Source organism: Castor canadensis, chromosome 10 (genome assembly GCF_047511655.1).
Source record: "Castor canadensis chromosome 10, mCasCan1.hap1v2, whole genome shotgun sequence".
Lineage (NCBI taxonomy): Eukaryota > Metazoa > Chordata > Mammalia > Rodentia > Castoridae > Castor > Castor canadensis.
This window is the reverse complement of record NC_133395.1, coordinates 112,517,846-112,543,265: the sequence shown is the minus strand read 5'-3', so window position 1 is coordinate 112,543,265 and position 25,420 is coordinate 112,517,846. Positions and strand designations below refer to the sequence as shown.

Below are 25,420 nucleotides of genomic sequence, written 5' to 3'. Positions count from 1 at the left end.
ATTCTTTGGGAACTCATTACTGAAATAAATCCCATGGTGAGTCCTTTTGTACAGGCAGTCAGTGCCTCCTGACTTTTTTTTTCTGTTTGGAGTTTTGGTGTGGTATGCGGTTTTCTCTAAATGACCCTCCCCTTTTCATGTCCTTCATGCTTTCACTGACACAAAGGTCTATGAAGATGCTTTAGATAGAAAGCAGTTTCCATCTTTTGAGAAGATGAACTATTTTCAAAGTGGGTGCTTCCTGGCTTTTAATGACTAGGTTGTGTTACCTGCTATGCAGAGAACCCAGGAATTGGCAGTTGAGCCACCCTGCATAAACCAAACCTCAGGATTGTTTACATGTGGTGCTCACCCCAGCAATAGCCAGGGCATGCTCAAATGCACCAGCTGTCTAGTCTTGTATATCCCCTGCCTCCTTTCTGACTCTTCCTTCTTCAAGTCCACTTCAACCATACTAAGATCACTCATTCCCCCAAACCATGGTGCTCTTTTTGGACTCTGGGCCACTGTAGGTTGCTGTTCCCTACCTATACCTCAGCTGCTCTTTCACATACTATGTCCTGAACTAGGACAGGATGTGAGGACATTTCTCTGACATTCTCAGAATCTCCTGCATTAGAGTCCCGTGTTTGTAAAAATTACTTCAAAGCTGTGCAATTGGTTATTCTCTTTCATACATCAGACCATAAACATTATGAAGAAAGGGTTGTGCCTGTCTTACCTTTGTATACTGATTCCTTATCACAAACCCTGAACAGTGGTAGTCATTCAATAAGAATCAGATAAATAAATGGTAGTTTTATAAATATGGATTGTAAGTTAATGATAGCTCACAATTGTGGATATTTGGGCTCTTTAATGTATATGGCCACAAGTACCCATATAACTTTGCATCACTTGAAACTGTACCATAGGACCATTAAAAATGAAAAAAAGCAGAAATCCTGTGTACATCTCAGATATATAGATGCAGAAATAAGTTAGCTCAGGCATTTCAGAATGAAATATGCCTTCCTTTTACTACATCTCCTTGTTTGAGGACAGAAGAGCTTCTCTCTCGTTAAAGGGTTAGTTTCCATAGCTACCAAAGACATCCCAATCCTTCTAGCAAAAAATTTCTCCCAATGAGAGAATCTATGCAGGTTGCATGCTAAAAGCTAGACAATCTTAAAAAAAAGAAAAAACATGTTGTAAGAGGTATTCTTTAAAAACATAAGCTGTCTATTCTGACATCACTTTTTCTGAATGAAATATATCACTCAACCAAAGAAGCCAAACTAATATCGTTATATATTTTCATGACACACTTCAAATACTGCTACTTACAAAATTACTTAAGAACATACCTTGCTAGACTTGTCAGATTCCAGTTTTTTGGGTTTTTTTTTTTAAACAAGGTCAATGCATACCCAAAGTCTTACTTGAGAGGGTGGCAGAATAACAACAGCAATGGCAACAAAACCTATTTGAAGGTACCAACAACCATAGGGTACCTTTTGCTTATATACCAATATAGTATATTGTGCAATACAGGGCCTGGTCACACTGCCTGCCACGGATTAATGGAGGGATGTGTATTTAGAGAGCTGATAGGGTGTGGGTGGGGGGGTTCCAATCACAGATGAGCAACATGGACCTAGGAGGAGGCTGGAATTCAGCCCAACCATTGGAGTGTCCCCAAAGCAATGTCTAGAAAATTTGGCCCAAATCCCACCCACTGGCCATTGTAAAAGGCAAATCACCTATGAGCTTCAGTGAGAAAGCCAGGTTCTCCTTTTTAGGAGGAGTTCCCAGTGAAAGGCAGGGTGGGTAGGAGGTGATCCCCTCAGCTCTCAGGAAGAACATCATATCACAGGGAGGGGCTCAAGGACTTGAGATATCCACCCTCCAGTAACAGGACCTGAAAGGATCACATGAGCCACAAAGAGACTTGTTCATGAGCAGATTTATGAGGGAAAAGAAACCAAGTTCTCTCATGCCTCATATTCCACTCCATTCCCCTCTGGATAATTAGTTTCAGGAAATGAAGAAACCTGGTAGAGCATGAAGAACAGAGCAGCTCAGGATATATTAACAAGAACTGTCTGGATAGACGGGATCACATGGATTTCCCTCTAACCAGACACAGAAGGAACTTCTAGCTGATGAGCAGAGCAGTGGGGCTCTGGAAACAGATGGATCTACATTTAATCACCAGCTTTACTTCTTACTAGTTGTGTACCTTTCAGGAAATGGAGACACCTCCCTAAGCCTTGATTTCCTCATCTATAAAACAGAAGCAAAGAACTCTTACTTCACCAAACTAGAGGAGAGGATTGAATGAAGCAAATTAAATAAAGCACCTAGCCCAGTGCCTGGATACGATCCTAGCTGCTATATTAACAATGACTATAAACAATAAAGAAAATTTCCCTCATACAATCCTTACCCCAGACTTGACAATCAAAACCCATAGATCTCACCTCCTTATCTGAGAGGCAACAAATACAATTGCACTCAGGTCTGCGCTTTCGTTTACATCCTTACCTCTGTATCCTAGCCCAGGCCCCCATCACTGCCCTCTGCCCCAGGACTCTACTCACCACTTCCTACTATAGGAGGCACCAGCTTAACCTTCCAAGTGCAGCTCTCAACTATCACCTCACACCTTGACAACTCTTCCAGCATGAAGGAAAGACTCTGCTCCCTCAGTGGGCATTTCCAAATAACACACCATTCTTCTGCCCCACTGCTGGCCAGCCAACTTAGAGCACCCTGTAAGCCTCCCCATCCCATGCACTGGCTCTGACAGGCATGAGACACTAGCTCCTGCTCTCCTCGGCACTTGCTGGGGGCTGAGAGGCAACAGCTTTCTATCCTTACAAACCCTTTCTATCCTTCAATGCTCAAATGAAGTCTGGTTTCCTTAGGGGAACCCTCTCTAACCTACCAACCCTCCATTACACTCCTACTCATACTGCTAAGTACAGATTTGATAGTAAAACATATTTGACTGATGGCGGGAGAGGGCACAGCTGCTGGAATTCACACAGGGTCCTGGAATTCCTTGGAATGTCTCTGAGCGCCTATTGATAAGTACTAGCTAACAATTCAAGGACAGGTGAGCTCCTGAGGACAACTCTCCTCTGGATAGGTGGGGTGCCACCATCCACTGAATCCTTCTGAATTGTCTGAATCTGAATCATCTGAATCCTTCAGACGCAGCCAAAGTCTCCAAGACTCAAAGGCTGAAAAGTCCCAAATACTTGGAGGCTCCAAAAATGTGAGCAGACATTGGACCAATATTTATTTTAAAGTGAAATTTCAAGGGAATGATGGAATTCAGAGTGGATTAATGTTTTATCTTTGAATCAATACCAAAGTCTTATGACAATCAGATTTGAAGAAATCAGTCTAATTTTTCAAGTGCTCTCCAGATCCCAGAAAGATGTGGGTCCCTAGAGAGAAATGCTAGCAAATGAACGTCCAAACTACCAACATTATAAAGGCTCTTCCAATTCAGAGGAACAACCTCTTCTCGGGAGACCAGAGCCAGGCTCACATTAAGTACCCTTCACATTTGCAAAGGTGTTTTAGTTTATAAAGTCCCCTACCATCCGTTTCCCTCCTTGGCTCTCAGGATAGCTCTGTGAGAAAAAGTACATGTCTGTCCAATTGTAGGAATGAGAAAACCTTGTCATGGAGAAGTGTAATGATCAAAGTCAAATCCCTGGGAAGTATGGGAACAAGAATGGAACCAGGATTTCTGACTTCGTGTTCTCTCCACTACAACATGGAGAAAGCAATAAGCACACCAACTAGTAATCCCCTCAGCCAAAGAAGCAATGGCAGGCCAGGCCAGCACACAGATTACAGCCACAAGCACTCTTTACCCAGCCGGTAAGTGCTGAAGTAACTAACACCCCAGGCTATGTGTGCTGAGACTGAAGCTTCATCTCCTTCACACCTCTCAGCTGCTATAACCGGACCAAAGCTGCTGGACAGCATTGTTATAGAGCAAGTCCGCTGTCAGCTTAGCACCCTTGCCCACAAGAAGGTGTCACTAACACAAAGCCTCTGCTCCTTGCTGATAACCTCGTTGGTTCCTCCAGCCTCGTGTGTGCCATCATCCCCTTATTCCTCTGAACTTGTTTGTTGCTGACTCAGTCTTTCCTTCACTCTTCGGCACTTCCTGTATCTTCTGGGAAGGCTGCCACAGAGCACAATCTTCCCTAAACCCTCAACCTCTTCAAGGGAATCCCAACTTCTTTCTTTGGCCTGCTCACCATCCTTTCAGACCCTGCCTACCTCAGTGCCTCCAAGCTGTCCTGGTCTTCTTCACAACTAGGCTAACACTCTCATCCTGCCAGTGGGTCAGTATCATCTTCTACAGACCTCCAGAAGACTAAGACCCCCTGGCTTCCGGTCTTCCTCTCCATCTCAAGGAGTACCATTTTGGGGCACTCTGCTTGCCTTACTAACCCCTGGCTTTTCAATTCCTTGACATATGAATTTTCAATGACTATTTCTTCTGTGCTACTTCAGCCACCTAATTCACTGTCCCACCTTTAATTTTATCACTCAAGTCTTCAAATTCATTCATGAATTCAAGTTTCTTTCTCTAACCGCAACCCCCTTTTACTCCAGCTGGATTGTTTAAACATTCCCACCAAAATCTCTCTTTGTTTTTTTTTTTTTTTTTTTTTGAGATAGGGTCTCAAAAAGAAGACCCAGCCTAGACTGGTCTTGAACTTGCTATATATCCCAGGCTTACCTCAAACTCTTAATCCTGCCTCTGTCTCCCCAGTTCTGGGACCTCAGGTGTGTACCACCATGTGAGGCTTTAAAAACATCTTAACATCTTAACCTCTCCAAATCACCTAGTCCACTGACACCTAATTCGATACCCTAAACTCCTTTCTGTCTTTTTACTATATATAGCCAGGAAAACTCACAGTTAGCAAAAAAACTTACACATTCTCTTTTCTCCATTCCTAGATCTAAATAGCCAAGTATGACTACAGAGAGACACACAGTGGGATGGATATGTCAGTAAAGATTCATCAGTCATCACCAGTTTCAAACAGGACCACAACATCATTAATCACCACCCTTGTTTTCTGGTTCACGTACTTCCTAACTCTGCAATGACTATTTTGGACCTTTGTGTCTTCAGACATTCAACTCTGGCAACTCCCCCTGCTTTCAGAGAAACTAGGAGTCAGGCAAGAATACTCCCAGCTTCCCTCTACCTCACCATCTGCCTCACCTCTCTTCCTCTCTTCTTGTTACAGAGAAAAGCACTATCTCTTAATACTGCCTGTTTTCTAACATTTTAATAAACTGTATTTCCAATCGATGGACATCACATTCTTCAGTTTAGGGAGGTCTTCCTTTAATTTTCTTCAGCAAAGTTTTGAGAAGAGGTCTCATACATCTTTCATTAGACTTAATCCTACAATCTTGATTTTTTTATCTCTTTCATGCCTCTACTTAATGCTTTGAACATATGGAATGTAGTTATGATGACTATGTCTTTTCTGCTAATTTAAGCATCTGTATGATTCTGAGTTGGTTTGGATTGTTTAAATCTTTTCATTATTGGTCATATTTTCCTCCTTCTTTGCATGGCTCATAACCTTGACTGAATACCAGACAGAAGTTGTACTTTGTTCGGTGCTAAATATTTTTCATATACCTATAAATATTCTTGTGTTTTGTTCTGGAATTCAGTTTTAGTACTTGAATCAAACTGATTCATGCATGTTTTGCTTTAATGATTTGTTACGTCAATCTAGAGCATCGCTCAGTCTAGGACTAATTATTTCTCACTATTGATGCAAGACTTTTCTATTCAATGGCCCATCAATTACAAGCTTTTCCAGTTTAACTGGCAAACAAACAACAATGGCTGGTAACTGGTGAGGACAGGCAATATTCCTGGCCCTACGTGAGTGCTGAACGATGTTCTCTAATCAATTTAAATGTTTTTCCCAACTCTTGGGTAGTTTCCTCCTACACATGTGCTAAAAAGCACTCTGGTGATACTGAAGGGGGACCCTCTGCTTATCCCTAGGGTGTTCTTTCTATGAAATCGACATACCAGTTGCTCTAAGTGTCTTGTGCACACTTGTACTCTCCAGCACTCTGTTTGCAACACTAGTTATTTTGGTCTCTACAGATAGACTTCATCTTCTCTACTTAGGGAGTTCGCTTCTGTCTGGGCTTCCCTTCCTTTTGCTATGGCCCAGGAACTCTCAAGCCAATAAACTGTGTTTATTTCCTATGCCTTGAGGATTACTGTCTTTCATTGCCTGATATCCCTGAAAATCATTGTTTTATGTATTTTCTGGCTTTAGTTTTGTTATTTCAGGTAGGAAGGTAATTCCAGTCATGTTACTCCACCTTGACCAGAAGCAGACGTCTCTTTTAACTCTGTTCTAACAGTATTTTAAAATAATCTTTATCAAGATGTAAGTTACAAATGATAAAATGAACACAATTTAACTATATGGTTTGACTGATATTGACACCCATGTCAACAACACCCCAACCAAGGCATAGAACCTATATAACATCCTCCCCGCAAAAGTCATCCCATTCTATTTACCAGTCAACCCCATTTCCATCCTAGAAAAATCAATGATCTGATTTGTATCCCTATAAATTAGCTTTGTCTGTTCTAGAACTTTGCATAAATATACTATTGTGTCTGGCTTTTTTTTTTTGAGTTTCATTGGTAATAGGTTAGACTTCACTCTCTTTTATTGCTAACTAGTATACCTATGTGTTGCCTATCTAGTTACCTGATAGTTTGGGACTACCATGACTGATGCTCTGTGAGTCATTTTGCGAACACAGGTTTTCATTTACCTTGGGCAAATACCTATGAATGGAACTACTAGAATATAAAGGGTATGTTTAACTTTATGACAACTTGACACACTTTCCTGAAGTGATTCAATTACCACATTTCCAGGAGCAATGTATGAGCATATTAGATTCTCTATACTCTTGTCAACACTTTCTATCATCGGTCTTCTTTTTAATTATATACGTAGTAGTTTCTTACTGTTTTTAACTTGCACTTCCCTGAATGACTAATCATATGAGACATCTTTATATATACTTACTGGCTACTTGAATATATTCTTCTGAGACATATCTGATTAGTTCTTTGGCCAATTTTTAATTGGGTTGCTTATCTTAGTTAAGATTTCTTCATGTATTCTAGATTCAAGCCCTTTGTCAGATATATGTACTGTATCTTATACCACTATGTGATTTCTCTTTCACATTCTAATTTCTGAAGAGAGAAATCTATTTAAAAATCATATTTTCACTTTTTGGTTGGATCTATGATCCATACTAATGTTTGTGTCTAGTGCAACCTAATTTTTTTCATAAATATTTAGTTCTTCTATCATTACTGTGCTAAAAAATGAGCCTTTCTTCATTTAGCACCTTTATCAAAAAGCAACTGACCATAGATGTATTTTTAGATTCTCTATGGAATTAAATATTTTATGTTTCTATCTTTACATCAAAATACATTGTATTTACTGTACACATATTCCGAATCCTCAAACTTTGTTCTTTGTCAAGATTGTTTTAGTTATTAAAGGTCCTTTGCAATTATATAGGTTTTAGAATTAGCTTGTTAATTGCTTAGAAAATGCTACTAGGATTTATGAATGTGACAACTTTGAATACATAAATCCTAAGAAAACAGACATCATAGTAAATTAATATTGATTCTTCCAATCCATGAGCATGGTACATATTCACTTATTTAAAACTTTAATTTTACTCATCAGGGTTTTATAGTTTTCAGTGTAGAGCTCTCCCATATTTTCTTATATTTATTCCTAAGTATCTTAATATGTTGACGCTAGAGACATTTCTGAAATTTAATTTAAAACATATAGCACTTTGTATAGGAATAAAATTAATTTCATATACTGATGACTATCCTGTGACACTGTTATATTCACTTATTAATTCCAGTAAGTTTTTGATTCATTAGGACTTTCTATGTAGACAATTACATTGTCAGTGAATAGAAATAAATTTTCTTTTCTTTCCAAATCTTTTTGCCCTTTTGCCTTTTATTATCATTTTTTATTGCCTTAACGTACTGGCCAGCAGTATCAGTACACTGTTGAGAAAAGATGTGAGAGGTGAGTTCTTACCTTCTTCTTAATCTTAGGAAGAAAGCCTTTACTCTTTCCACATTAAATACGTTGCCAGCTATAGATTTTTTGTAGATGACACTTTAAAGTTTAAAGAAGTTCTTGCATATTCCTAGTTTGCTGAGACTTACTATAATGAATGGTTCTAGAATACTGTCAGTGGTGTTTCTGCACTTATTGAGATGCTAATATGATTATTCTATTTCATTCCATTAATATTGTAAGGTACTTTGATTTTCTAAGGATGAACCAACATTGTAGTTCTGGTATAAACCCTGCTTAGACCAGGAACTAGAGAAAAGGTGAGATCAAAAAGAATTAACCTAGAAGGTAACACCCACGCACAGGAAATCAATGTGAGTCAATGCCCTGTATAGCTATCCTTATCTCAACCAGCAAAACCCTTGTTCCTTCCTATTATTGCTTATACTCTCTCTACAACAAAATTAGAGATAAGGGCAAATCCTTCCTATTATTGCTTATACTCTCTTTACAACAAAATTAAAAATAAGGGCAAAATAGTTTCTGCTGGGTATTGGGGGGGGGGAGAGGGAGGGGGTGGAGTGGGTGGTAAGGGAGGGGGTGGGGGCAGGGGGGAGAAATGAACCAAGCCTTGTATGCACATATGAATAATAAAAGAAAAATGAAAAAAATAAAAAAAATTAAAAAAAATAAAATAAAATAAATAAATACACCTGTAATCCTAACTACTCAGGAAGCAGAGATCAGAAGGATCAAAAAAAAAAAAAACCCTGCTTAGTCATGAGACAGAAAAAAGGAACACCTTCTGTTAATACTTGATAATTTTTTTATCTATATTGATGAAGGATACTGTTCTTCTTAAATTATATCTTTGTAAGTTTTGGTGTTGAGACTATTCTGGCCTTTGAATTGGGCAATGTTCTCTCCTTCTCTGAAAATCAGAAGGAATTTTTTTCTAGGAATGGCAATAATTTCTTTTTAAATTGGCAGAATTCAATCCAGGCTTTCAGTTTTCTTTGAGAGAAAGTTTGTGATTTTTTTTTTTTTTTTGGTGATACTGGGATTTGAACTCTGGGACCCCACTTGTTATGCAGGCACTCTACTGTTTGAGCCATGCCCCAAAACCTTTCTGTTCTAGCTATTTTTCAGGCAGGGCCTCTCATTTTTCATCCAGGCTGGCCAGGACTACTATCCTCTGGGATGGCAGGTGCACATTACCACATACAGCTTTTTTGTTGAGATGGGTCCCACAAAGTTTTTGCCCAGGCTAGCACTGAATCACAGTCCTCCCAATCTCTGCCTCCAAAGTAGCTGGAATGAGATCACAGGTGTGCCTCACTGCATCTGGCTGAAACTATGATTTTGAATTTCATTTAAAAATCAAATTTGAAAAATTTGAAAATTTTCAATTTATTCTTAGTAAACTTTTTCAGAAAATTTGTCTTTTTCTCCTAAGTTTCTGAATTTATTGTGATAAAATGGTTTGTATCCTGTTCTCATTATCATTATAATGTCTGTAATTTCATTGGTGATGTCTCTTCCATTTCCCTTACTGTTCATCTGTTCTTTTTCTTTTTAAATTAGTTTTTAACTAGGTTTGTCAATTTTATTATGCTTTTCAAACAGCCCACTTTTTCTACCATTATAATTTATGTTTTCAATTTTATTGATTTGTTTCTTTTTTTCTACTTATTTTTGCTCTTCGTTTTCTAGATTGGTAATTAGAAATGTAGATCACTCAATTTAAACCTTTCTTCCTTATTGATGCAGCTATAAACTTCCCTCTTAAGTACTACTTACATGCATCACGATGTATTTTCTATACAAATACGAATGTGGAATAGTCAAATCTATTGAAATCACCATAAGAAGGGGACTTAAGGCAGAAAGGAGAATAATGGAGGGGATGAACCAATTCAGGGTATAATATAAATATATATATATATATATATATATATATATATATATATATATATATATATATATATATATTTATTTATTTATTTATTTATTTATTTATATAATATTATAATACATATAATACATATTTATTTAACTATATATGTATATATACATATATATATACACACATATATAGACATATCACAATGAAACTCCCTGTACAACCATCATAAACAAAAGTGTCTTTTTAAAAAATGATGGACAGGAGGCAAAACAGGTCCTGTCTGGGGGTGGGGGTTGCACTAGTGGGAGGGGGAGAGACTAAGAGTGAAGGAGGGTGAATATGGTGGAAATATTACGGATTCATGCATGAAAATAGAACAATGAGACCTGTTGAAACTGTACCAAGAAGGGGGAGGGAGGATGGAGAAAGATGGAGGGGTGAATCTAACTAAGATACATTGTAAACACTTTTGTAAATGTCACAATGTGCCCCAGATACAAATGTAACATGCTAACAAAAAATTTTAAATCATGCAAATGCTATATTTTTACTGTTGTTTAAAATATTTTCCATTCCCCTCTCCCCCTCCCTTCCTCTCTCCCTCCTGCACCCCAGGGCATTGTACATGCTAGGAAAGCACTACCCCACCCTTTCAGCCATTTAAAGAAGTGATTCCATTGTCCTATGGCTTGCTTGCACCATTTCTGAGAAAAAGTCATGGCTGTTACCTAACACTGTCGTGTAATGTGCCCTTTCCCACCTGATTTTTAAACTCCCCTCATCTTTACTGTCAGCAATTTGCTGTGCCTAGGAGTGGTTCTCTTTGTGTTTACTCTGTTGAGATCTGTTGCGCTTCTCTGAATTTATAGTTTTCATAAAATTTGCAACATTTTCAGCAATTATTTAATTTTTCCCTTCTGTCATCTATTTCTTCTGGGACTCCAATTTCACATTTATCTCCCTGCTTTATATTGCCCTACATCTCCCTAAGCCTTCACTGACTTTTCCTGAGTTGCCACCAATCTTTTTTTTTTCAGATACTGTATTGATTCTGTTCCTCTACTGAGATTTACTATCATGTGCACCTATTGCTTCAGTTCCTTCAACAGGTTTAAATAGTGATTTGAAAATCTTAGGCTAGGGTTGGGGCATGGCTCAAGTGGCAGAGCACCTGCCTAGCAAGTGCAAGGCCCTGAGTTCAAACCTTAGTACTGACCAAAAAAGTCTTTACCTCCTAATCGCAACAACTCTGTCACTTTTGGTTTCTATTGACTTCTCCCTTTTATTACAGATATTTTCCTGATTCTTTTCATATCTTGTAATTTTTAGTCAAGAGAGCAAGTATTTTGGGAATGTCTAGATTTTGGTGTCATCATTTAATGGGTATTGATTTTTGTTTTGGAAAGTATTTAATTTATTGGCCATGTGGATTGATCTTTTTGAAGTTTGTTTTTAAACTTGTTAGGACAGGTCTAGAACAGCCTTTCTCTAGAGCTAAAATAGCTTCTTACCAAGGCCTAGCTTTTCTGAGATCTCAATTCAATGCCCAATGTATTCATCAAAGTCAATCCACTCTGTCTGGTCAGAACCCAGCACCATGAAATTTCCAGCAATTTGTAGCTTTCTACTAGCTATTCTTAGGCAGGTCTCACAAAGTATCACTTGGCATGTAATCAGCTTAGCATATAGCCGAAGATTTAAGAGGATCTCTGTTTAGATTTCTGAAGCCCCTTCTTTGAACCTGCTTCTCCAGTACTCTGCTCTAAAAATTACAGCTTTCTTAGCAGACCTGTATTCTCTGTTAAGCTTTGCCTCCCTCTGCCATAATTATAAAAGTGTCTCCAGGCAGAAAGCCAGGAAATTGGGAGGCCTACCTCATGTGTTTCCCTTCTCTTATGGATTCCAATAGTGTGCTGCCTATTTCCATTTTCTGAAAACAGCTGCTCCATATTTTTTGTCCTTTTATAGTTGTTGATAGTGAAAGGTCCAGTCTGGCACCACTAGTATGTTGTGGCTGGAAGTGGATTACAATAGCCTTAAATTGGTCTCACCACATCCATTCTTGTATCCAGTCAGTCCATTCATACTCCTGTAGTCACAGTGATTTCTTTAATGCAGATTTCTAACATTTTATTAAGAAAAACTTAAAATATCATAAAAATAGAAAGGATTATACTTATACAATGAACACTCATAGGCCTACCACCTAGATTCCAAAATTAGCATTTGCTAAATTTTCAAATTTTCATCATCACCTATCTATGCATCCCTCTATCAATCTTATCCAATCTTACTGTCTTAGCTTAAAATTATATTTTAAGATAAGTTGAAGACATCAAAACACAGCATAATTTTTATAAAATGCAAATTTAAATTACATCAATTCCTGCTTAAAATTCATCAGTGATTTCCCTATCCTTCATCTATGACCAAAATCTGTCACGTGGTCTACAAGACCTATGTGTTTCAGCTCTACTGGCCAGCTTCTCCTCTTCTCTGCTCATTCATCCCTCAGCTCCCTGAGTTCTTGCCATCCTGACTCTGTTTAGTTCCTCTAATGTCCTCTGCTTCTTCCTACTGTAGGACATGGGGCATGGGTGAACACTCTGCCCCAACCTCTTCTCCCATTTGCCTGTGTGAGAGCTATTTATCCATTTGTCACTTCTTCCAGAATGCTTTCCACACCCCTCAGACATCAGCTGTGCCCATTAAACACTCAAGGCACCATTTATAAAAGTATGAAATCATAAAAAATTGATCTCCCCCATTAGACATAGCTTCATACTTTTTTAAAGATAGGATCTTGCTATGTATCCCAGATTGGTCTCAAACATGTGATCCTCTTGCCTCAGCCTCCCTGAGCACTGGGATTACAGGCGTGTACCTCCACATTGGGCTAAGACAAAAATCCTTCTTTTAGTTCATCATTGTAATCCTGGAGCCTAGTACAGCACTTATCAAATACATCTTTCAACTATGTAGGTACTCAAAAAGTTATTCAAGAATAAAAGAGGGGGGTGAATATCACCAAAGTACATTATATGTATGTATGGAAATATCACAATGAAATCTTTTGTATAAGTGATATATGCTAATTAAAACCTTAATTAAAAAAGAGGAAAATACTTGCCAGATGGACAAGTCATTCTTTTTAAGATGCTTTGGAGACAGAGAATGTTGCTAACAAGATTTTCTGCTACTTATTCATCTGTCATATTGAACCTAACCATACAGAAGTACTTAAGGGTCATTCCCTAAGTAGTGCCATCAGGCTGAGCAGTTATCCTGTTCCAAAGAGTTAAAGAATGAAGTCATTCAGAAAGCCCTCCAAAGCCAGCTCTTCTAGATAACCAACCTAGAGTCACACAATACTATGATCTGTATCTTCATTTGATTCTCAAAGGTATACACTGAATTGCATGGTTTTGTTTTGATTCAGAGAAAAATACCATTTTCTCAAAACTGTATCTTTTTAAGGGTTTAAAGCTGACAACTTATTCTGTGCCTTTTCCCATGTATACTGGATCTCACAAACTGGGGCAATAGTAATGGCTCTCCCTTGTGTTGTGGGATCTGTGAATGCTGTCTCATATGGGTAGGAAGATACTATTGCTTTGGGTTCATACATTTGCTTAAATATTAAAATGAAGATCCAGTAAAGGAAAAACTGCTGAAATGTAATAGAGACTTCTACATACAATAAACACACTAGTCTTTGTATACTGAGCTTCTCTGCATTGCAATATTTGATCTCTGAAACCAATTATACCAGTCCATAAAAGAATATTGCACATAAGGTTGACAGTAGCATCTTAGAAGCAGTCATCAATGTGTTTCTCACAAGAAGTCAAATTATTAAACTCATGAACATCATTTTCATTGGCAGTTGTTAATGCCACAAACTGAATAGGAAGCACAGGAAAATTACGGCTTTAATTTCAATTATTATCAACAGCTTTCTAAAGAGAGCTAGGTCTATGCACAAAAGCACAGTAATGAATTCTCTTCCCCTAGGATTTGAGATCAACAGACTCTACAGTCTGCTTTGCAACACCATTGCCCTCAACAACCATTTCCCATCTCCTAAACTGCAGACTAACAAGCCAGAGCCCAGACAGAGGGAAGACTGCTGACAGTCTACTTTGTACTCTCTTGCTGCAGGCAAAATGGAGGCCCAGGAGGGTACATGTGGCCAGAAGTGTCTCCTGGGTCCTCCAAGGTCTTTGCTACATGTTATCAAAAAGAATGTGGTCAGGAACAGATGATAGCCACAGCTGACACGTGAGAGCGCTCTACCGAATCTGCTGCTAGTGTCTGGCTGCGGTCCACTGTTGTTACCAGGGAAACAGATGTCAGCTTGATGGAAACAAGGATCAGCGAAAACTTTCATTTACCTCGTTTCCACTGATCCCAACAGCCATTTCTAAGGAAACAGAAGCTGCAAGCCACTGGCCAAGAGGTTACCACTCACTTGTTAATATCAGGTGTGCTACCAGCCTGTGCACTTCCAGGACCATGGTACCAACAGGACCAGGATCCTGCTGTCAGCTACCCCCATAAGCCCTTTAACTCTGCAACAAGAAAGCTCAGTGTTCACCAGTATATAAAAATGCTTAGATTGGTTCTTCACTAGAAAAAGGAAATTTAGCATCCCTCCATTTAAAGCCAAATGGGGCCTTAATTTCTTGTTCTACCAAAGTCAAACTATATTGGGTTACTGCAAGACTCTGGCTCGTTCCAGAACCCTGACCTCAGCACCAACCTCACTCACAACATCACCTCAAAGTTCAAGAAAAGTGTTATTAAGCTACGTGGACAAATCTTTCACACAGAAAGCCAAGTCAAACCAAAATCAAATCTAGCGAATTACCAGAAAACATTTTGCTACAAATAATCACTAAGGGTGGCTTTGGCATTCTGGCAGCCTGAGCACTATTAATTACACACGTGAAAAAAATTTAGCATGTGAACTCTCTACAAAGAGTCCTTCACTGTCCCTTTGCTTTAGGTTATATTTCTATCTGCCTTATTAACCATTTGCCAAAAATTATCTGTGGGATAAGATATGGAATTCTTATTAACTCAGTACATTTATATTCTATAATCTAGTGGAAACAAGTCACACCAATAGCCTGGTTATCCCATAACCTCAACAACACCCCTTTCCATCTTGTAAGCAATTTGACTGCCTTTCTAAGATGCAGATATGCCCGAGGTGTGCACAGGGAGGGAATTCTGCCATTCATCTTCTATCAGTAGATGCCGGTAGAGTGTTGAGTGAGAGAAAACTCTAATCCCAGTCATGAAAAATTTATAAGATTGCTTATTTCCAGAGGGCACATCTCCACTTAGAAAATGTTCACAAGTGATACAAACACAACCTACTGGTATGTTTTACCTCCCAAGACAATATTCAAAAACAAATCAAAGTTTGTCTGCCCCAACACAGCATGAATATAAATGGACCAGGGTATAAAACATGATGCTCCCAAACCAACTCTATTCTGTAAAATTCTGCTACCGTATAGTATGCAGTCCCACCAGCACCATTACCACCTTCCCTTCCCACTTTTGTTAGATAATTAACTTTTGTTTTAGGAATCCAAGTTGTCACAAAAGCAGCCATGTCTGAGTCTTTGTCTAGGCCCCTAGTATTTTATGTATCCAGAATGGAGTATAGGAAGAGAGATTCAAAAAGATGAACTGGTTTGAAAATTGCCCTTGCTTTTCTATATGTTTCACTTCATCCAATTTCCCTGAAAGCTCCTAAATAGGCATCCAGTAATTAAAAAAAAAAGATAGATTAGTGATTTTAAAAGATATCTGTGACCTACATAAATCTGGAACTTATTTGGATACAAAGAATACAAATTAATTTAGAGCCAGATGATTTTGAATTTATAGACAAGTGCTGGGTTTACATTCAGTTTTATATCATAAAAGCTGCTTATTAAAAGCATTTATTGCCTAACAATATGCAAGACCTGCTTCAGGAAATATTTCAAATATTTTTTGTAAGATATTGGCAAAAGCTTTGAATTCAGACTAGTTATAAGTGATTTTAATCTACTCTTTAAAGCAGGTCCAGGAGGTGGTTTACATAGTAATATCCTTCAGAGCTGGTTGTGGTGGCTCACACCTATAATCCCAGCTACTCAGGAAGTAGAGATTGGGAGGATTGAGGTTTGAGGACAGCCGAGGCAAAAAGTTCACAAAATCCCATCTCAACCAATAAGCATGGTGATGTGTGCCTGCCATCCTAGCTATGAAGGAAGCACAAGTAGGAGGATTGCCATAAAGGCTAGCCCAGGCATAAACATGAGAAATTATTTTTCTATTTGAAAAATAATTTTAAAGCAAAAAGGGCTGGCAGCATGGCTCAAGTGGTTGAACAACTGTCTGGCAAGCACAAGACCCTGAGTTCAAACCCCAGAACCAATATATGCATATATAATTTAGAAACCACTGGCTTATGTCATTTCTATGTACATAGGCATACAACACATACACCTATGAAATAAAACATTTTAAAACTTTGACTTCTCACTAATGCAGACCTATCTTGACCAATTACTGTTCATTGGTTTAAAAGGGCTGAAGTGATCTTTTTGCATCAGATCCTATATACACTCTTACTGGGGCCATCATAATTACAAACAGCTAAGCACGTTATGCTCATTAGCTCACTGAAGCTTCACTGGACTCCACGAGGCTGGTACTGTTATTGTAATTTTTTACTGATGTACAAGATCAGGAAAATAAAGCTTAAAGGGGTAAAGATTCACCCTGAATCTCACGGCTTCTAAAACATAGAGCAAATACTCAAGTCATGGTTGTTGGACTCTAAGCTGCTGTGCTAACCCACTATATTTCAGAAATGCATTTCCCCTTCATTTATGGAAAAAAATCTTATCAAGTATAACTTCAAAGCAATGATTACATCTGCATAATACTTCACCAATGGCCAATTCTTGGGTGTCACAGAGTATAATATCAATGTGTATACAGAGCACACTCCTCTTGGTTACTTTGTGGAAAATCCATGCTATACTTTAGAATTTCCAAAGAGCCACCTTGACTGTTCCTGGGGAGGGGAGAGGAGGAAAATCTATGAACCAAAGATAAGAATATGTTAAATGAGTAGTATTCTTTATATATTTCTTCAAGAAGCTCTACATTCATTAAACTGATTTTAAAAAATCACCCTGTGGAGCAGACAGCAAGACAGGAAGAAAAGACTGAGGCTTAGGGAGTCTAAGTGAATCCCAGAGTCAACATAGGACACTGGTAGGGCAGAACCCAGGTCTGAGCCTTCTTGGGGGTCTGAGCCACATCTCAGAAGTCTAGGGAAGTGAAGAAGCAAACAGTATTAGCAGCCCACTACCCACTACCACCATTGTCCCCCAGAATTCAGCAGTGACTCTACAGGCACTGGATCACAATTGTGCTTATGTACTGAGGAAAACATCAGAAGGGATAAGAATTAAATGAACAGTTTTTTCCAAGCTTCCAAAAAGCCAGTGTGAGAAGACAAGGTATGCTTAATCTGTCTGGATTGTAGACTTAAAAGAGATGCTCTTTCTGATTCCTTGGTTATAATAGGATTGTCTCAAGGATGACTTAATGTCAAATTGCAACACTAGTTACAGACATCCTCAGCCCCTCCCATAGCGCCATCATCATAGTTGAAGTGTTCATCTATGCTAATATTTGGCAACACAGGGCACACAGTTCATAAACCTCATACTCACATTATGTCAAGAAAGGGTCTGTTTTAAAACCAAACATTTTCCCAGAGCATTAGTCTTAAAATACTTTAGAAATATACAAACATCAAATTAAATGTGTAAAGTCAGTAGAGGAATACAAGAGGATGGTATGGCCGCAGGAAAAGCAAGGAGCCAAAGAGGACAAACAAGTTTAAAAATGGTTAATAGACACAGCATCATCTAACACATCTTCATTAGGAGGCAGTCACATGTGTGGTCTTGACTGAAACGCCTAAGAGGGGAGCCTTTTAATTCAGTGCTTTGGGAATCACATGTGTTTTAGTTGGATAGTCCCTTATGTACTATGCAATGGAAATTTCCTTTTGATGTTTCTGTCCTTCTAATTTTGTAATACCTCTGGTGTTGTCTAAAAATAATAGTGAAGAATCATAAGATTAAACTAAAAATTTTTATTTTTCTTTAATAACAAAAAGTACAAATAGGAAAGTTAAAAGGGGAATAGCCAGGCAGAGAAGTACAGAGAACTGTTGGAGGAGGTAGAAATATACCCGCCCCTGGTTGGTTTCCCTGCTAGACCCACCTCTTCTTTTGAGATGCATCTCACAGAGCCCCTGACCTATACCTCTGCTTAGCACTCGCCATACTACCCTTCTTACACAGTCTCCCCCCGCCACTAGACAAGGAAAGCCTGAGCTCAAAGCTGCCATCTGTGTCTTAGACATCTTGGCGCCCCTGGCCTCTGGCCCAGAGCCAGCACTCATGAGAACCTTGGCAAGTGCTGGCCAAAACAGCCAACATGGCTGAGAGGCTCTGCTTTGTAGACATAGCACTTAATGCAGTCAAAACACACCTCAGTATTTCCTACCAGCGTGGCTTCCTGGGGAGGAGAGGCCGTGTGCAGCCCCTAGGAGTCAGGGCACAGCATCAACTGACAGTTAAAAGCACTAGAAAGTCTTACATTTTCTTTTTAACATTCTTGTATCATTTGCAATCTCCGTAGTTTTGTTTTGATATAAAAATGTCTTTCAAAAACTTGCTATTTTTTCCCAAGATATATTTTAGTAAACTGGATGTTCCATGAGGATGTGTGCTTCTTTTTTCTTTTTTTTTTTAATCTGCCATCTTTGACTGAAGTGCCTAAAATGGGAGACTTAATTCAGTGCTTTTTGGGATTACATGTGCTGGTCTGATACTCCCCTAGAGGCTATGCAACAGAAATTGCCTTTCTTTTGACATTTATGTCCTTCTGGTTTTGTAACACTTCTAGTGTTCTCCCAAAATTGTGAAGAATCCTAAAATAAAAAATTTAAATTTGCTTTAACAACAAAAAATACAAATAGGAAAGCAAGAAGAGCACAGAGAGGCAGAGACATACAGGGAAATGTCGGAGAAGCGCTATGTTCTGGGGTTGCTTACTGAGCCCATTGTTATAATGAGAAGCCCCTCCTTCTTCTTTTCCCTTTTTCTTTTTTTATGCACCTCATGATTTGGCTTGTACCTCTGCTTCATCATGCTGGGGCAACAGTTCTTGCCTTGGGAAGCTAAAGATAAGGCATGTCACCAGCACTGTTAAAATTAGTGGTTTCCATGGCCTCCGTCAGTTTAGTTGGGTTTAGGAGACATGGGGCGCCAAGGAATTCACAACAGAACTGCTGTTAACCTTGTATGGGCAGTTCCTGTGGCAAAGTTTCTCTAGGGATAAATGCCACTCTCACTGCCCTGACCCTAACCTGAGGCCACAGTAGCTCACTAGAAGGAAGGCCTTTCAAAGTTCTAAGAACACGATCTGTTGTTGAAGGGAGCTCGGGCAGGGCAGGAGAAGGTGCTGTCACTCCAGCTCAGTCCTGGCTCCCCCCACACACTCCTCTCACTGGGGGGCACTGTCCCTAGGTCATTTCTAGACAAGGGCTTTACATGACTATGTGTCCATGGTGTGAAACTGCCCACACTCAATCTGGGACTTCACAGTGCATACTTCCTGGAAACAGGCAGGACAGTTTGAGGAAAGGTGAAGAAAGGAAGTCAAAATGGATTAACTAGGCTCTGCTTTCCACTCTGCAAACAGCAGTGTTTTTAAAAAGTCGATAAATATCTCTTCACTAACTCGGCATACATGAAGAGATCACTTCACTGAGATACAGCCTCGAAAAGAGTGAGATAAAGTGAGTGAGGAGGAGATAAACTCGCTTGAAATCAATCCATCAACACTTTCCTGAGGATGAAGGGGCTCAGGGTAGGGACACAGGCACCTCCTGGGTCTCCAGGTGCACCACTACCCATCACCTGCCGGCTGCAGTGCCTGTCTGCTGAACCTGTTTCTCAGAGGGCTCAGATAGCCTTGACTTCCTTCAATGGGGAGCCTTCTGAGGGTGCCTCGGGGATAGTGTGAAGATGGGTTACACATATGGGCTCTGGAATGGCACCTCCCACCACAGGTAGGGCACAGCTCTGCAACACAGGCATCCCTTTTCTGAGCCAGTCTCTCCTCAACCTTCCATATGGAGAGTCAATTCAGAGGCAAGGTGTTAAACAAATGAATTTTAAATGGTGACCCAATGATGAGGGCTATGAGAAGACCACAGGAAACATGTGGGCAAAAGTTGATCATAATTTTGCATTAAGGAAAGGTTCAAGGTCTGATTAAAACTGAATTGCAGGGATAACTCTCACAGTGACAGCAGTAGAACATCAAGCTAATCAAGGATCCTAATATCACAAGTAAGAGTTTGAAACTGTTGGGTATTTATGTGATAATCTAGGCTCATTTCTCCTTTACAACAAATCTGAAACACCACTAGAAGTATTTATAATTCCCTGAGAGTAACTAAAAAGAGCCAGGCTATGTACTAATGGGAAGAGAACCACAAAAGACAAAGGCCTCTCCCTGGGGGAGACCAAGGCTGGGAAGCCTTTTACTCACTTGTAAACCACCTCTACTCATTCATTAAGGAAACATTTTCATTAAATTAACAGTGTTTGGCAAGCATCAGAAACACAGAATCTCACAGACAGATACAGGCAGAAAGAATCACAGTTCAATCTGAAAGCAACACATCGAGGGGACATCAGAGTCCAAGTGCATGCAGAGAAGCCATCAGGGAGCAGCTGAGAGACACGCATAGCTGCCTCACACGTGGCAGCAGAAGTATGTGCAACACAGATCCAACTGCTTACCCACTAAGGACACCAAGAACCAGGTTAAGGACGAAAAATGAGCCAAGGATGATCAGACTAACAAAATACACCCATGGCCATTCCCATCCTATCGCATCATTTACCTGTAAAATGTAAGGAGATCAGTTATCAGTTATCCATTTACTAAAGAACAGAGCCCTAGTTGCAGCTGCTAGACCACTCAGTGCTTTGGCTGAAGGTTAGTGCTCCCAGGACAGGGGCTGGGGCTAGGTCCCCCCACATTTTTCTTCAAATAAGGACAAGTTCTGCTGCTGAAATCCACAAAAAGGGCCTACTGAAAGTCAGCCCAGACTAGCTCACTTAGCTACAGTTTTGTACCAATTAATGTGCATTATATTTGGATCCAAACCAAGAAAGCAATTATAAATGTATCTCATTTTAGGACTGACAAAAGGGCAAGCAACGGAAACTATTTAAATCCCAAGCAACAATGCTGATTAATTTCTGGTCAATAATTATTCTATAGCTTTCTTTCATGAAGGCTGGTGAGGTTCCAGGAAACAGCTTGATTTGGGAAGCCTCAGCAGAAAAGGCGGCATCTGAAAGCAGACATAAAGCATTTGGCACCCACCCGGTGGCCCCCTCTATAAAGCCTGTGTGGTCTTGGCAACTGTCCTCAGGACTCTGCTTTCAAGATGAAAGAGGTGTAGCTTACCCGCTCAATACACCAAGTACAAGATTTAGTACGAAAAATGACCCAAAGATGACGAGACTGACAAAATACACCCAGGGTAATTCAAATCCCATAGCATCATTCATCTGCAAGAAATCAGATGGTCTCATAGGAGTGGGTTAATAGGAGCATCTAATAAGGAAAGAGGGTCATATTAGAGACAAGCATTCTGTACATTTAATTAAACATTTACTTAGACTGAAATTGGAGACAACAGTAGCCAATACATTCATTACATATTCCCAACACACGTACAGGCACACAAGCATGCCAGAACACACGAAACAAGAGTCATTGAAGCTTTCAGGCCAAATAATAATAGATTGTGGCCTGAGGTAGGGAAATGAGCTAGGATTTGGCCCTTTGTCTCAGGAACTAATAAGAGCAATTTCCAGAAGATGGTTTTGTAGAGGACAAAACTAATGCTTAGCTGGAATCTGTTTATTTCTCTGCCCAAGTTAGTACTAATTTTGCTTTTAAATTTTGTGATGGTGGAAAAACCTTAATTACAGAAACAAACTTGTAATATTTGACTCTATAAACTTCTTTCTAAAAATAAATCTCCTAAAATAATTACATTGTATTGGAAGCCAACCTATTCAAGGAAGCCTAATCCACCTTAAATCTGGATTATCTGCAGTCAGTGAATACAGGCACAACTAAATGAATAAAAAAAAAGAAAATGTGTCTAGAGTTCAACTAGCATATTCAGAGGTCCTTTGGGAAAGGGATTTTTCTTGCCTGCACCCACAGGAGGACCCTGGCCTTAACCTAGCTCTCTCTCCCTCCCTCCTCCAGCTCCAGTTGCAAACTCACTGGGATTAGAAGTGAAAGAGGGCTGAACCAGAGGAACCCCTGATCCTACTTCTGGAAAAGCTCAAACTGCACATTCAGGCGTGGCCTCCTTGTCAGACCCTCCCAGAGAACATTTGATAGTGAACAGCTTTTATTCTGGAGCAAACAGGTGCTTTAAGGATCACAGCTGGATAGAACTTTCCAGCAGCACAGGTCACTGTTAAATTGGGCAAACACCTCTTCAAGGAAGAAGGTGTTAAGGACTAGTCAGGAAACAGAACAGATGATCCTAGACCTGACCCTGCTGGAACATCCAGAATCTTTGGCCAATAAATAATCTGGGCAGAGCTATCGTTCTTGCCTTACAGGTGCAACCCCTAAGGGTTTTTAAGCGTGTGCCTTTCTGCACATTATCTGACTCTTGGTTTTAGCTTTACAGAGTAAGGCTCATGCATTTCACAATGTTTACTTCATGCAGAAGCCAAACAGGAAAAGAGAACATTAAAAAAAATTACCTAACATCTGTTGCTGAAGTCTAGGGAGAGGGCATTAAATCCCTTATGAAACACCTGTTTGGCCACACGAAAATTGATGTGCTTAATAGAACTCGTATCAGTCTGCACATCTTACATTGGCAATTAGAGTAATGAATGAGCCAGGGACGTGGCTGCAATTGTTGATCTAATTAAGTTGGATAAACTAATTTCAGCAGGAAGGGAGAGGGTAATTCTTCCAAAGCAACTACACCACTAAACTTATTTAAAAACCCATGTGTGGAGAAAAAACAGACTGTCTGGTGTGGTGGCCAGAGCCTCGCCTGGAGTCAACACTTACAGTGGTGATCTCTCTGGGCCTATTTTCCTCTGTTGGAGCAGAGGTGCATGTGGCAGAGAGTGCTGTCACAGTGAGGGAAGGATGTACAAGTGCAGAGCTCCATTAGGAGCTAAGTCAGTTGACCAGGCCATCTGCTTCACCAACCCTCCTCAGGTCTCAGTGTGGTGTTCCAGACCATGGCTCTACTAACAGCTGACTGCTGCACCTGGGAGGGAAAAATTTCTTTAAAGAAATTGAAATGCCTTTTAATTTCTTGGGAGTTGGTGTGCAGATTTGCATTTGCTCAAATCAGAAGCATCACCTGGAATGACAGCTGAGGGCTAAACAGCAGCCACAGGAGACTACTTCTCTGCCAGAAGTCGGAAAAGAGACAAAACTTAAGCTCTAAGGGCCTTTCTCCCGACTAAGCCTTCTCAACCAACTCTCAGTTCAGAGCTAAATATTTCTTAGACCTTACTATACACATGGGGAAATTCAGGGCAAAATCAGTACTACCCAGTTGTTCCCAAAAATATGCACATTACAATAGACCAAGCATGGGGTTTCATCTGCCTGATCTTTATCAACAACAAGGAAATCAGCAGGAGCTAAAGCACTTTCATTTAGGTTAATTTTTAAAATATATCAAAGTCATCATGGAGCTAGCGGAGTGGCTCAAGTGGTAAGAGCGCCTGCTTAGCAGGCATGAAGCCCCGAGTTCAACTCCAGTGCTGCCAAAAAGAAAAAAAAAAAAAGAGGACAAAGTCATCATGGAGTGTCACTTGGAGCCCAAGAAATAATTTTTCTATTTAGCTTCGGTTCCTTCTCATTTTAGAGGCTGAAATGCATACACTGTCTCAAAATCTAACTTAAGGCTTTTTGTTTTGTCTAGCTGTTGAAGATACTACTAAAAACTTCATAACCTTGCTTGCAGCTCCCCAGAGCATAGAAGATGAGAAAGGCAAGCTGTGGCAGATGACATATAGAGGAACTTCTTAGGTGCCTGGAATGAAGGCAACTTCCTGTAGGGGTCTGACAGCCAGCACCTCAACAGGTGTGTGCACTACTAAGGAAAGAGCTTGGTGTTCAGACCAGAGGCCATAAAGGACTTACATGGATAGCTCCTTCCTAAAACCACACTTTTAAATTAATTTTGTACATTAAAAAACATTTCCTCTCAATCGAAGAAAAAAACATTTCCTCTAAGTCAAAGGAAAATAAATACATGTCATCTAATTCTGCATCTTGTAGACATGGAAATTAAAGCCCAGAAAGATTCAGTGATCAGCCAACATCACACAACCAGACTTATCCAACCTTAATGCTTGTTCCCTGCACTACACCCTACTGTCTCTGTGGACAACAAGTATGTGTAAGTCAAATGACACTTTAATTAGGTTTATGGAGCTCAGTTTATAAAAGAGCTCTCTGATGATTTGTTTTCCAACAGAAGTTAAAAATCTAAAAATCCCATTCTCCACAAATCCAAATAGTTCTGTTCTAGGTGTGCCTTTCTGCATATGGGACCCACTGAACTTCCCTTCTCAAGACCTTGCCAGATACTTGCCAGACACTCTTGAGAATTATGGCATAAATAAGCTAGAGAACACTGACTAAATATAAGCTTGACTAGTGCAAAACAACCTCCCACAAAGACTTTGTCCACCATATAAAAACATCTGAAAGATTAAGAAAGTTGCTTGCAATGAATATTTAAAATTCAAGCTCCTTGAGCACCTGGCCAGCTCAGTCAGTAGAGCATGAGACTCTTAAAATTCAAGCTCCTTTAACTCTTAACATGTTCCCTTTATGCCCAAGTTGTGGATAAAAATATTCAGACATGGCCCACCACACTAATGAGGCAATAGGCTTGGTATACTTGGAGAATGTGAAGTCACTTTATGTGTTGAGCATCTGCTTGGTGCCAGGCTCTGGCCTGCACAGGGATGTTCTGTTCTGGAACACAGCTAAGTGGCTCCAGCTGACTGTGGCCCATAAAATATTAGGAAGACTCAGTTCCTTGGTGCCTGCCTATCTCTATGATGAGTTAATAAATGCAATCAACAAATAATTAAAAATAATCCTGATGTGTATCAGAGAGTAAGATTTTAGAGAACACTCCAGAAGACATTACTTAGCTGCCCCCTAGTGTTGT

The 25,420-nt window shown here is 39.7% G+C and overlaps 1 protein-coding gene across 22 annotated transcripts in view; it reads right to left on the bottom strand.

The window, feature by feature from the left end:
* Nucleotides 1-25,420, bottom strand: part of Cacna1d (calcium voltage-gated channel subunit alpha1 D) — a 322,522-nt gene that overhangs the window by 116,128 nt on the left and 180,974 nt on the right. For 15 of the 22 annotated variants that reach the window (XM_074043953.1, XM_074043952.1, XM_074043938.1 and 12 more), the window contains exon 8: nucleotides 20,964-21,067. The exons of 1 other annotated variant lie outside the window; for it this stretch is intronic. In XM_074043953.1, coding sequence (XP_073900054.1) covers nucleotides 20,964-21,067 — 104 coding nt within the window. Of the gene's footprint in view, nucleotides 1-20,963; nucleotides 21,068-21,639; nucleotides 21,744-25,420 lie in introns of all 22 variants that reach the window. 6 more of the 22 variants (XM_074043939.1, XM_074043946.1, XM_074043944.1 and 3 more) reach the window with 1 other exon arrangement.